Source organism: Epinephelus moara, chromosome 17, assembly GCF_006386435.1.
Source record: "Epinephelus moara isolate mb chromosome 17, YSFRI_EMoa_1.0, whole genome shotgun sequence".
In the NCBI taxonomy this organism is placed as follows: Eukaryota; Metazoa; Chordata; class Actinopteri; order Perciformes; family Serranidae; genus Epinephelus; species Epinephelus moara.
Genome location: NC_065522.1, coordinates 20176666 through 20190332, shown reverse-complemented (window position 1 = coordinate 20190332; position 13667 = coordinate 20176666). Strand labels below are relative to the sequence as shown.

Genomic DNA, 13667 nt, shown 5'->3' with positions numbered 1-13667 from the left:
CAGAGATGGTCTTCTGCAGACCTTGGTTGTAACCAGTGGTTATTTGACTTACTGTTGCCTTTCTATCATCTTGAACCAGTCTGACCATTCTCCTCTGACCTCTGGCATCAACAAGACATTTTCACCCAGAGAACTGCTGCTCACTGGATATTTTCTCTCTTTCGGACCATCCTCTGTAAACCTTAGAGATGGTTGTGTGTGAAAATCCCAGTAGATCAGCAGTTCGCCACGTTCTGGGTCACTTAAATCACCTTTCCTCCCCATTCTGATGCACTGAGTTGCTGCCACGTGACTGACTGATTAACTATATGTGTTAACGAGCAGTTGAGCAGGTGTACCTAATAAAGTGGCCAGTGAGTGTATCTGCTTAGTGCTCAGGCAGCGATATGAATGAAGAGAAAGCTGTCAATTCTTTTAAACTCATGAACAAAACATCCATAAAACCTGTAAGAGACACTGAAAAATCATTATATTGCACTTACTATTGTACTCAACGCTATCAGCAACATTAGCGCGCTCTCCACCTACTCATATAATCAGCAACAGGTTCACAACAGTTCCCCGCTGAATACACGCAGTAGAGTCACAGCTCCATCTGAAAAACGAGGAAATTACCAGCTGATAGAAACATTACAGGCACACTGAAGGGAAGTATGATCTTTGTCACGAAATAACTCCCAGAACACACATCACATATTGACTATACGGTAATATCACAACATCTAAAGCGGTGGCGTTCCCCTTTAAGAAGCGAGGTCCGTCCACTGGGTTTGAAATTCAAATAAAAACACATAATCGGAAAGATAATTCTTCAGATTCCAGACCCACCATCCAGTCTCCAAAGGCCGCTGTTGCCCTAGAGCACAAAGTGATTTCCCATTCATGGCTCAGTGTAATGCACATACTGCTCACCAGGTGTCTCATTGAGTGCAGCAGCTCAGGATTTCAATGCATGAATTGTCCTCTGGGACAGAACGCTGTGTTAGAAATTCATTGAACAGGATGAGAAAAAATGCCTTCTCTCTCTGACTCCTCTCTCTTTGTCTCTCCCACACCCAATCTCCCCCCATTTTTCATTTCAAGAAAACCATTATGATACAGTGTTGTTTTGTTGCGTTATAAAAGTGCACACACACAATGCTAATGTAAATAAGCAGAGAATCCATGCATGCAAATCATGCCTGGATGCAGGGTGATATTATTATTTGATATTTGGTCCACTACCTGAAGCAAAAACAGAAAAAATACACATTTTTAGTGACTTAAAGCTGCTGGATATATTTAAAGATCTGTTAACCTATAACCACCTCTCTCTGTCTCTCTCAGTCCACAGTAGCTGCTCAGACTCCTCCTCTGTCGGCAGTCAGAAGGAGGGGGGATCCCCAGCGTCTGGGAGGGACCCCAGGAGAAGCTCCGGATCAACAAGTTACTCACAGGTGGGGGGTCACAGTGCACCCATGTACAGCAACACACACACACACACACACACACACACACACACACACACACACACACACACACACACACAATCCAGCCATTCCAAGGTGGATGAGAACATTTTTTATTTGCACAAATGGCTCAACGCTGGTTAAATATAGATTTGGAATGCGAGGAATGTGAAGTGGGACCACGGGCGCTTTCACAAATATCAGACGGTTTTCCAGGAATCTTTTTTAAGGAACTCAGGAACCTGCGTTTCCCCCAAAAAAAAGTCCCTGATGGGACTTTCTGACGGCCCCAGGAAGTATCAGGGTGGAGTTTGCGATGCTGTACATGGTCAAAGACGAGCCTTGAGACTGCTAATGAGTGCAGCATTCTTTCAAACCACGCTCCGGTTGTCACTAGTATCAGTTCATTCAGCCAGCTCACATAGAATGGATTATTATGTGAATGTGGAGTATGCACACAGTTGCAGAGATTTTGTCACTCCCCAAACACCAAACTCAGAGCAGCAGGGAGCGGGGACTGATCGTACTTACTTCCTTTGGAGAGGAATATACATTCAGAGCCTACAGGTGGATGCTGGGGTGGAGCGAGGCCTGTTAGAGGAGCGGGAAATGACAGCATTTCCCAGGAAGTCTAAAAAAGCAGGATTGGAGAGAGTGGGCTGATGAGACAGAGAGGAATCTTAAAGAATAACTTTCACTTTCAACTTCACTCAACCTTGAGTCAGTGATGTAGGAGGCCCAGCAGTCTGTGCTGTTGTCATAACAGGGACCGCTATCAAAATAAGTTGTTGTAACTGCTTATGTCATCTGAAAAGCTGTGTGCTTTTCTTTGTGTCTGTGTTGAATATGTGAAAAACGGTGTTGTGTGTGGGTTGTCTTGTGACAGACCCAAACCAAACCAAAAAACACTCTGCAGGGTGTGACCCTGTGGGTTAGGAGTTACAGGGTAGCGTTAGGATTTTTCAACCTGGACCATATTTTATCATGTTTTTGTGTCTGAATGAGAAGTGGGAACAATATATTTTTAAATTTGTCCAGTATTGAGCGAGAGCACTGCAGGCTGCAGCGTAACCACTCGGAGCATGTGCGTACCATCACTTTAAGTCCACTAAAAGTGCCTGTTTTTGCCACTGACAGTTTCAGATTGTTTTTGTAAGTGTCTGACAACATTATGGGAAGGATCCCTACAGAGATACCTTTTAGTTTAACCAGGAAGCAGCCTCAAAATCGTTATATTGTTATAACCACCAGGTTCCATTTAAATAAACAGTAATTTTAGTATGAATAGAGCCAGTGTATTTGTTCATTTGAGTGGGTGAATTAAGGCCCCCGATCTTGCTCTAGTTCCGAAAATGTTGAGGCAGAGTGTTCTTGCTGTAGCTCTGGTTGAGGGTGAGAGGCTGTCAGGAAGTAGTTTGTTGGCCGCAGGGAAACAGAGATCTGTGTGGGTACATGAGACCCTAAAAAAGGGGGTGGGTCATGGGGAGTACCACCAGTTGGTCCAGGAGCTTCTCCTCCAGGATGGCTGTCTCCAGGCATATTTTAGGATGACTCAGGGGCAGTTTGACAACCTGCTATTTTCGGGCTGTATAGCTCTGGGTATCCTGCAGCCGCTACCACCAGTTTCTCCTCCGTTGTTTACCAACTGTAAACTTGTCGTGACAACCACAGAAGGCCCGCCTCTCAAATCATCCGATTGGACAATGGGAAAAAAGATGACGAAACAAGACATGTCGTGGGGCGTTTTCCGCTCTGAGTTGAAATTTTTGTTAACTTGAGGAGTTCAGAGTGCTTCGGCAAAAACGCCTGGCATCTAGAGCGAAGAAACACAAGGCACGTCGCAATCAGTCTTCTTTCAGCATTGGCAGTATAAAAACAAAATCGGGGAGTGCGGCAAAATGCCGCCTGCCTACTTTTGTTCATACAGAATGTGCCTTTTTCGGGGCAATGGGGGGCGTGAGCAAGTAACAAAACGTGTAGCTCAGCGTGTGACGTAAACAGTGACATGGGAGGGAAGCCGCGGCTAGTCAGTCCTTCGGCAATTCTCTCGTAAGTCAGCCCGTTCTTCACCGTCCCTGTCATCTGACAGTTAATGGCCTCTTCGTTTGCGAGGACAAGGAGGGCGCGCAATTCTTTGTCTCCCCAGTTGGTCATCTTTACAGTGTCTGTCAGGTTTGCGTTTCCCTCTTGCTACTAGCTGCTCACTAATTCCTGCTATCAGCTGTTTCCTGTTTATCCACCGCCAGTGGGTCGCACGTGCGGCGTCATCAACAGCTCCTCCCACAAGTCTTCAACAGCCCCTCCCGTTGCGGAAGGCCGCCACGGTCTGTTTAAACTAAAAGGGTTCCGCCAATATGACTACCCTACGAGGCGGAAAATTGGGCGCCTCAGATCAACTCGCCAATCCGCTCACAGCTTGCGGCAAAGCAGCTCAACATTCGCGGAAAATCTGGCAGTGTAAAAGGGGCTTTTGACAAAACATGAGCAAACAGGGTCCATGTTGAACCTCAACATCCCCAGATCAAATCCGCCTGTTCTCCGTCTCTCTCCCATTTCCTTTCATCTCTCTACTACTGCTGTTTAATAAAGATATAAAATGCAAAAACCTCTTGTCGTTCGTCCACCTCTGTAGGTATTCTTTCAATTATTTCTGCCTCCATTCGATAGCGGACAGTACAGGGGAATGGACGAGGACTGAGGGGAGAGAAAGCATGGACAGCATGAAGCAAAGGTTCCCGACTGAATGTTGCAACTCAAATGTCCCTCAGCTGCTGTGGAATTGCAGCTATTTGAATGTAACCTATGTCTGAGATTAGTGGCGTCATTGTGCAACAGCTGCTACAGTTTCAGAGAGGTGATTTATATCAAAAGGTGTCCTTCAAACAGCGCAGGCATCTCTATATATTAGTAAAGTGAAGACAGTCAGTATGCATCTTCTAAGCTGTAAGAAAACAGCAATACCTGCCTGCCATCTCCATGGTAAAGTTTAAATGAATTTGCTCTGTGCACACACACACACACACACACTGATGCACACACACAGACAAACACACACACACACACATTCTCTCAATCTCCTTATCTAGCAAACAGAATATGACAGATTGGCAAACAGACTGCGCTGGGAACAGATTGACAGACAGACGGACACACGCAGCCCAAACAGATAGGGCAAACACACAGACAGCGATACGCACATATTCAACAACAGAGGGAGGATTGCCGCTTGCGCCCGCGCACGCTTTGGCACGCACACACACTTTAGCACAGCATACAAAAATGTGACTGTTTCTGTTTTTCTTTATTCCTCCTCAGAGTCAGTCTCCCTCCACAGCTGTGTAACTGTCATCTCAATGAGAGTAAGTTACTGTTTTTTTTATCGCACCTTTCTTTCATCTTATTTCCCTCTCTGTTGCTGCTCTCTTTATGTTGCTGCTCATGTCACCGCATCCCTGCATCGCTCACTTTATGGTTTCCCACCTTTTACTGATTCTTCTTCACGGAAAGAAATCACAAATGTATCATGAAGAATGTTTAAAGGTACACTACGCAGCATTTTCCTAAGAATCTCACTTATGACCCACAAGAAGTGTGTGACGGTGTATTTATCTGCAGAGACTCGTCTGCCTGGATTTTCTCCTTATTTTTATTTATGGACAGTTTCCTTTGTCCAGTTATGTGTAGCCCCGAGCCACTAACAGCACGCAGGTGAGGTTGGGCAACATGTTCTCACTCCCAATTCATCTTGGCCTGGTCAGTGGACTTTAACATCTTCGTACGACTCACTAGGTATCCTCAGTGCCTCTGTTGTCGATGCTCTGGTACGACTTGTCAATTTACGTTTGTTAATTACACCTGTTTTCATAGGAAACGTACATGTTAGAGCCGTTTCTAGCAAGTCTTGGTTTCCTGTTACTTAAATGCGCCACCTGACCTGGCATCTCAGGAACCTTTCATTAAAGGCAGGTGTGCAAGTGTGGAGCGTGGAGGACGCTACAGGGTAACAGTCTTTAACCGCCGTGTTATTGGTTAATCTTAGTTTTTATTGTTTGATGAAGTTGTTTAATACCCCATTGATTTGAACTTTTTGTTTAATGTGACAGTCAAGACAATCAGTTCATAGCATCATCTTCAAACTCTTCATACATCCTGCAAATCAGTCAACTCTAAAGCCAAACGAAGCACCTGGGTCATCAAGTAGTCAGCACGTTTACATGCACAGCTTAATCGAGCTATGCTCAAAATTCGATTTTGGCGTCTAATCGGACTTCTGTCCTTGTCCCAGTTTACGAGCAACTGAGAAAATCGAATTACTGACGGGAACGTGTCCTCCTCCTCAACACTAGGTGGCAATGTGCATCGTTTCAGCGGGTTAATACAGCCCCGTTTCCAGTTAACCTATTACGTCACTTAATAATAAACAACTGGAGTCAGGCGGCAGACCGGCATTTTCGAACAGCAGCAAGATGGATAATCGTACAGCTTTGTTCATCTTGTATGTAATGTACGTGTTACTGATTGTGCAGATAAGGTGCACGCCATCCCTCGTGGTCATGGTGATTTTGAGAGGCAGACAAGAACGCCGTATGCTGTTGGAGGGCTACAGCAATAGCATGTCTTGTCTGTTCCGGGGTCATACGCCAGCGCGGGGGGTGTTGAGCATGCACACATGTATTGACTAGTTTAACTCCGATTACGACGTATACATGCCGGAGAAAATCGTATTCCAATCGCATTTTCTGGATGTCTTAATCGGAGTTGGAGAACTCCGATATTAGTTGGAGTAACGCATTTACATGCACTTCAGTTGTCCAGTTATAGTCGGATTAAGGCAATAATTCGTTTTTTTCAAGTGTCATGTAAACGTACTCAGTGAGTAAGACTAAACCAAAGACAGTGAGTCCATCATATCTCCGGTCATGGCGTCCTTGGGCGGCTATTTTCGAACTTATTTGGAAGCTGCAATAGTACAGTTTCTGCTCGTTAGATGCATACGGTCTTTTGAAATATACCTTAACGTTTATTTCCTGTGCAACTAAAGCATGTTTTTGGGTTTAAAAAAACAAAACATCATGGCTTGGCATACAGGAAGCAAACAGCAGACTCCCGGGTGAAAGTCCAGTGTTTGTTGGACCCATCCACCACCCTTCCCGCCTACCCTATAGTGACTTTCTAGCTCCTTAAATTAGGATTTTGTCCGGTGGCGTTTCAAACTAAAGCCAAAACTAAAGTGGTGTCTCACACTCCTTTTTTCGTTGGTGTCTGACGCAGAACTCACTGACCAAGTGTTGGTATTTGACGACTTCAGAATGAGAACATGTTGGGTCGGGACTTTATAATTAGGTAGAGACCAGGTAGAAGCATCGTGCATGCAAGCTAAAAGTATGAAAACAGACAGAGCTTGAATTTTGTCATCAGGAGGTGGATGGCGTGTAACCTTGGCGAGGTGCCTGTCAGGCTACTATTTTTTACCAAACCCGGCTCTCTTTAACAGCACATCATAACCTTTCCCAGCAGCCTTTGACTCACCAAACCTGGGCATTTTTTTACAAACCCCTCCCTGCTTTTCCAGCGGATTTTGTACCACCAAATGTGGGTATTTCAAGCTACAACATGATCAACCAAACCAAACCAAACTTTCACAAGTTCCATTGTATCCACCATAAAATAATGTGCAAATGTGATCTGTGTTGTGCGAAAATGTACAATACAAACATTTTTTCTGGCAATTAGGTTGAAACAAAAATCAATCTAGGGTTGGAGTTGGCCCAGTTAGCTTGCTAAAGTATTGGTTTTACCATTACAACAAATGTAACTTGCAGGGTACGCACTAGCAGTGTAGGGAGGGGCCACATTTGAATGTTGTGTTTACAAACAGTGAGCGACAATTCCTGCATAGTGTACCTTTAAAGTTCATGCAAAAATCAGAAATATTAATGTAAAAATGTAATAATTAATTTCTTTTTGTCTTGTCCTGTACCTTTTTACAATCAGAAACTGGACCCTGGACTTTTTGAAGCTTTAAACATCTCCGTTCCACCTCTGGGCACGCCAAACTGGACTTCGAGGAGCAAGAAGACAAAAGAGAGACCCTCAGACTCTATTTGAACTTCTCCCACATGCTTCCTCTCCTTCCCTTTTTCCCCCCTCATGCCCCCTTCGCCTCATTAAAACAAATAAAATGCCAGCAGATTAGCCGGAGCAGCGCTACTGCACTGCTTTCCCCGCGTTTGAAACCTCCCAGCTCTGATATGAACCCCCGAAAGAAAAGCTGCCTCCCAAAAAAAAAAAGGATCAAAACTGCCCTGTTTAAACCATGACAAGCACCAGCAGGGCTCTCTGCACTCCGCCATTTTGGATCTGCCAGTCTCAGTTGCTGGCAGAGTCATTGACACCAAAGGCACTTCAGCCACACAGTGCGGCCATTGTCTGCCCCGCGGCTCCCCACTAGGCCAAACCACTTGGTCTGAACCACTGACTGCCTGGCTGGCTGACTGTACGCATCACATGCTCCAGCATCTGATAATAAACAGGAAGTAATATGCGGGGCGTAAATCCACCGTAGGATTGCAGATTTAGAATGTATTATGTACTTTGTCATTTTCATAACGCTGAATGGAGTACTGTAGGCTTTTTTCTTTTTTCTCCTGCCTGTGTAAAAATGCGTGGCATAGGCTAGGTGTGATTGCATCTATGTAAATGAGGCAGGGGTGGTGTGAGCATGCACACACACAAGTACACACACAGTGTCCCTCAACACATGCAGTCATTCTTATTGTTATAAGACAGTGGAGCTCTATTCACGCTCACGTGCTCACACACACTCACTGTGGCCGTTTTAGAGCCTGGTACAGTGGCTAAATCAACATCAGGCAAGGTTACATCTGATCACATACAGAAAGCATTGCCTTGATAATGAACGTCTTACAGTTTCATATCCAGCTGTTTGTTTAAGCTAATGATGTATTAACAGTGGCAAGGACAAAGTGGTATTTAGCCTCCTTTAAAGTGTAACTTATGTCAGCAACATGAGCTTCTTGGTGCCTTATATGTGTACTGATAATGAATTTAATGCTATACCGTTTGATATAAGTACCATATTCTATATGCCAAAAATGGGTGTTTGTGCAATGTTTATTTGTGTACAAAGAGGTATTGTTGTTACATTTAATCTGAGCTTTCCTGACCTCCATGAAATGGAGAAAGGTGGATGTGTTCGATGTGCCATATTCCGGTTTTTACTGGGTTTTGTGCTTACGGCCAGAAGACATGAACTACATCTGATTATTCCTGAAGAGGTAATTTACTCAGATCTCACTTCTAGGTTATTTCTCAGAGGAAGACGGTGTTCCTAGAATGCCCCAAAATGCTTCTTATCAGCTTCTCGATGTGAATATTTGGAGCTGAAAGAAAACAATTTGAACAAATCTTAATGATGGCTATGATGTCGGGGGATTTCTTCAGCGTGCATTTTAAAGGAATAATATCACATTTTGGAAAACGTGTTTTTGTGCTGCCAGGAGTTAGATGAAAAAATGGTACCACTCTCATATCTGCAGGTTAAATATGAAGCTAACGCCAGCAGCTGATTAGCTTAGCTTAGCTTAGCATAAAGACTAGAAACGGGAAAACAGCTAGCCTGGCTCTGTCCAAAAGCAACAAGCTCCTAAACACTTTATGTCAAGTTGTTTAATCTCTAGAAAAACTAAAACAAAGAGTGTAATCAACAAATTGTGGTTTTATGGGAAGTTTGGGTCAGACTATTTCCTGGCTGGGCACAGTAACTTCCTGGAGTCTTGTCGTCATCGTGAAGTTGTCCGAGAAAGTCCTGTTATTTGCTCCTGAAAAACTACGCAGTTTTTACAGTTTCTTTTTTTTTTTTCTATAAAACAATTGAAATACGTGTAACTTGATAAAAAAGACTTGTAGCTGGATTGTGACCTTTAAATATAGTGGTGCTAGCGGTTTTCCCTGCTTCCTATTTTTGTGCTAAGCTAAGCTAACGGATTGCTGGCTGTAGCTTTATATTGCTATTACAGATATGAGAGTGGTCAATCTTTTTTAAACCAACTCTTGTAAATAAAGTAAACTAGCATATCTCCCAAAATTTTGGACCTTTCCTTGAACTTTTCTTTAAACTAATGGAACAGGCGTTACAAAAATAGGTTACACTTGCAAAATAGCAGCTTAAAGGAGAAATATTCAGAGCTTATCTATGATTCAGAGTTTGTCTACATACAGCCCTCAACATGGAGGTGGCTGAGCAGACAGCTAGCAGCTAACGGTGCTAACAACAATAACATTGCTGACAGAGCCTATCTATGATTCAGAGGTTGTCTACATACAGCTCTCAACATGGAGGTGGCTGAGCCAACAGCCAGCAGCTAACGGTGCTAACAGTGCTAACAACAGTAAGGGTGATGACAGAGCATATCTATGATTCAAAGGTTGTCTATATATGGGTCTCAACATGGAGGTGGCTGAGCCGATGGCTAACAGCTAACAGAGTTAGCAGCTACCGGTCGTAACAGTGCAAACAGTGCTAACATCAGCAACAGTGATGACAGTGCTTATCTATAATTCAAATGTTGTTTGCATATGGCTCTCAACATGGAGGTGGCTAAAACCAACAGCTAGCAGCTAATAGGGCTAACAATATTAACAACGGTAACAGTGCTGACAGAGTTGATCTATGATTCAGAGGTTGTCTACATACGGCTCTCAACATGGAGGTGGCTGAGCTGACAGTTAGCAGCTAAAAGTGCTAACAATGGTAACAGTACTGACAGAGCTTATCTATGATTCAGAGGTTGTCTACATACGGCTGTCAACATGCAGGTGACTGAGCTGACAGCTATCAGCTAACAGTACTAACAACGGTAACAGTGATGACAGAGCTTATCTATGATTCAGAGGTTGTCTACATTTGGCTCTCAGCATGGAGGTGGCTGAGTCAATAGCTAGCACCTAATGTGGCTAACAGTGCTAACAATGGCAGCAGTGCTAACAGAGCTAACAAGCGCTGTTTGAGGGCAGAACAGAGAGAATGGGATTAGCTAGCCAAAGATACTCACACAGGGGCTCATTATGCACTAACATGCATGTACAGCCAACCACAATAACAGAGAAGCTTGGATTACAACACCTACAGAGGAAGCGTGACTTCATTCTTTGCTCAGGACGCCGTTACTCAAATATATCTTTACATAGCAAATAGTAGTTTGCTAATGCTCTGAATATCATATAGAGCTCTGTGACCTTTACCTCTCTGACAGACTCATACATGTAACACTGCTGAGTTTTATTCAAACTCAGAACTAATAGAAATTATAGTGAAGATCCCATATGCATCAACATTAGTGCTGCATGACATATATAAAACCTGTCATTTTATATTTATGATGCAGGCAAAACAAAAGGTATCAATATTTCATATGATGATGTAGTTCATATTGTATGACAGCAAGCACACAGTCAGTAAAACCAATCATCGCATGTGCATCGCTATCAAACAATATCACGCTTAAGGTACAATACGAAACCATCAGGTAGCGAAAGCCAGCAGCGGCGGCGGTGGCGATGGCGGGAGGTCAAGCCCGCTGTCTGCAGACAGCAGCAGCAGTTTGCTGCCGTTATCAGATTTAGCACGTTTCATATCTGCATTCAAATTCAAAAATTGCAAATGGCTATTGAGCCGTTTCTGAATCAATATGTAATTTGTTGGCTTGGAGAAGGCCCGTACACTTCATGGCCTTTAGCTGTTTGGTACATTGCGTTATATTGGAAGCAATGTAATGAACACCATCTTTCATTCTTACTGCAGTATAGATTGTCATATGCAGAAAACCCCTCACTTTTTTGTGGCGGCGAGGCAGTATTAATGTATAGACTTATTCCTCTTGCTCTTTTCTTCTACGACACACTCTGCCTGATGTTTACATTTTTTTGGAAGGAATGTGGAATGTTGGAAATGCATGTTATGCTTACTTGATAATTGTACTGTTATTTTTTACTTCTCTGTGTTGAATTAAAACTGGATGCAACTTCCAAACGTCTCCGAGGGGATTTAAGAGGAGAAGGAGGGAGGGTTAGAGGTTGTGCGAGTGCCTTGTAGCAGGTCTAACCTCAAAATGAGGCCTGTAACCTCGTGACCTTAAACTCGCTGTAATGAGTGGGGGTCTCCTCTGTGAGAGCCAGCTGTGCTGCCGCTTCCACCGGGCCTCACAAAAAACCAGAATGATTAGATAACTACAGTACAGCGCCATATCAAATAGTTCCAGGGATCAAATTCTCTAAAGGAGGGGAGGGCGGTTTGAGAGCACGAGTGTGTGTGTCCATCTGTGCATGTGAGGGACATAGAGAGAGGAATGAGAGATAAAGGGTGGGTAAAGAGGAGGAGGAGGAGGTGGAGGAGGGAGGGGGAGGACAGGAAGGGGCAGAACTGAGGGAGAGAGAAAGGGAGCGACAGAGGAGAAGGACAGGAGACAGTAGGTGGGAATGATGGGAAATGAGCGAGGGCGAAGGGGCAGACAGACAGAGAGGCACAGTCAAGGGGAGAGCAGGAGCGCGAGGGGGAGAGGAGGAAAAAAAAAGAGAGGAAGAATAGAGAGGGGGGCTTATAGAAAGAGGGAGACACAAAGTAGAGTTAGAACTTTTTTTTTTTTTTTCCTAATGGAGAGAACTAAGAGAGGAACCGAGAGAGCTGCAGAATGGATGAAGGAGAGAGAGCGAGCGGGGTAAAAGGGGGGATGTTGACAAAGCAGCGAGACTGTGGCGAACAAAGAGAACGTGAAGAGAATGAGTCGGGGGAAACATCAAAGGGATTTTTCAGGCCCGGTTACCGGGACAACAGACATTTGCATGCGATTAGCTTTTTACATCATATTAAGAAGGGTTAGGGTGAGGGAGGGAGGAGGGGAGGGGGTGATGGAGGGAGGGAGGTGGAGGGAGGGGGGGGGCAGGGAACTATAGATCATACGCACACACACTGTATGAGATAGGAGAGAGGGGNTTTACATCATATTAAGAAGGGTTAGGGTGAGGGAGGGAGGAGGGGAGGGGGTGATGGAGGGAGGGAGGTGGAGGGAGGGGGGGGGGCAGGGAACTATAGATCATACGCACACACACTGTATGAGATAGTGAGAGAGGGGAGGAAAAAAAAGAGAAAGAAAAAGAGGGACGTTGGTCATCTCACGCGGATAAACTGACTTATAGGCAGCCAGCCAAGCGTTTCTTTTGTAAATGAGAGTGCATGTTGGAGGGAGATACAGTAATATGCCGGCACAGACATTTTGGCGAAGGGAGGTCAGAGCAGGCAGTGTTTTTTTTTTTTTTCTGCTTTGAATACAAGTTTGACACAAATGATTTAAAGCACTGAGGAACAATCTGCCACCAGAGTGATCTCTTAAACAAACACACGGGCACTGATTTCAGCTTTACGGCATGATTTGAGCGTTTTATTATCACATTATTGAATCAAACTTATTGATATTTTTCACAACGGCAGACCAGACTTCCATTATAACAGACTAGATCAAATATAGAAAGAGTGTGGAAGCAGATGTGATGATAAAATACCCACATATGTTCTTTTTTTTTTAACAAAACTAAAGGATCGAGTGTTTCTTTTTGGGGTGGAGGAATGATCCTACTTCTTAAGTTACATAAACCATTTAAAAACCAATTGGATAAGCAGATTAATGTGTTGTCACGAAGCTGAAAACAGGGGCTGACATCCTGGAGATTCATCGTTTACACAGGAGGGTGCATTAAACTATTAATATATAACATTCCTGAAAATAACCACATAAAACTGATCATAAAAGACAACACTGATTATCACCAATATGTCCTGGAATTCCACTATTAACCTTATTAACCCTATACACGCCCACTGTCTAGAAATAGGTATGTATATTTGTTGTCCAAAATGCACCCACACTACACACAGTTAATGTATGAAAATATGAAAACTACATAGAATTGATTATAAAAGACAACACTGATTGTTATCAACACATCCTACAATTCTTATTAACCCCAACGCCCAAAATGCTCCCACACCACACAATAATTGATATAGGAAAATATGGAAATTAATTAAAGGAGCTATATGTAAGAAATCTAAAGCAAATAGTCGTAAAATCCTCCTAATATGTCACAGAGACTAAAGAATAATGTTCATATAACATACTGATCTCACCGACAACAATAGTACAG

The 13667-nt window shown here is 43.7% G+C and overlaps 1 protein-coding gene across 2 annotated transcripts in view; it reads left to right on the top strand.

Moving 5' to 3' along the window:
• The window catches only part of arhgef40 (Rho guanine nucleotide exchange factor (GEF) 40), a 68402-nt gene extending 56903 nt beyond the window's left edge, over positions 1 to 11499 (top strand). For both annotated transcript variants that reach the window (XM_050067722.1, XM_050067721.1), the window contains 3 exons: positions 1327 to 1436; positions 4764 to 4807; positions 7443 to 11499. In XM_050067722.1, the coding sequence (XP_049923679.1) occupies positions 1327 to 1436; positions 4764 to 4790 (137 nt within the window). In that variant the 3' untranslated portion in view covers positions 4791 to 4807; positions 7443 to 11499. The remainder of the gene's footprint in view (positions 1 to 1326; positions 1437 to 4763; positions 4808 to 7442) is intronic.
• Positions 11500 to 13667: the final 2168 nt, after the last annotated feature.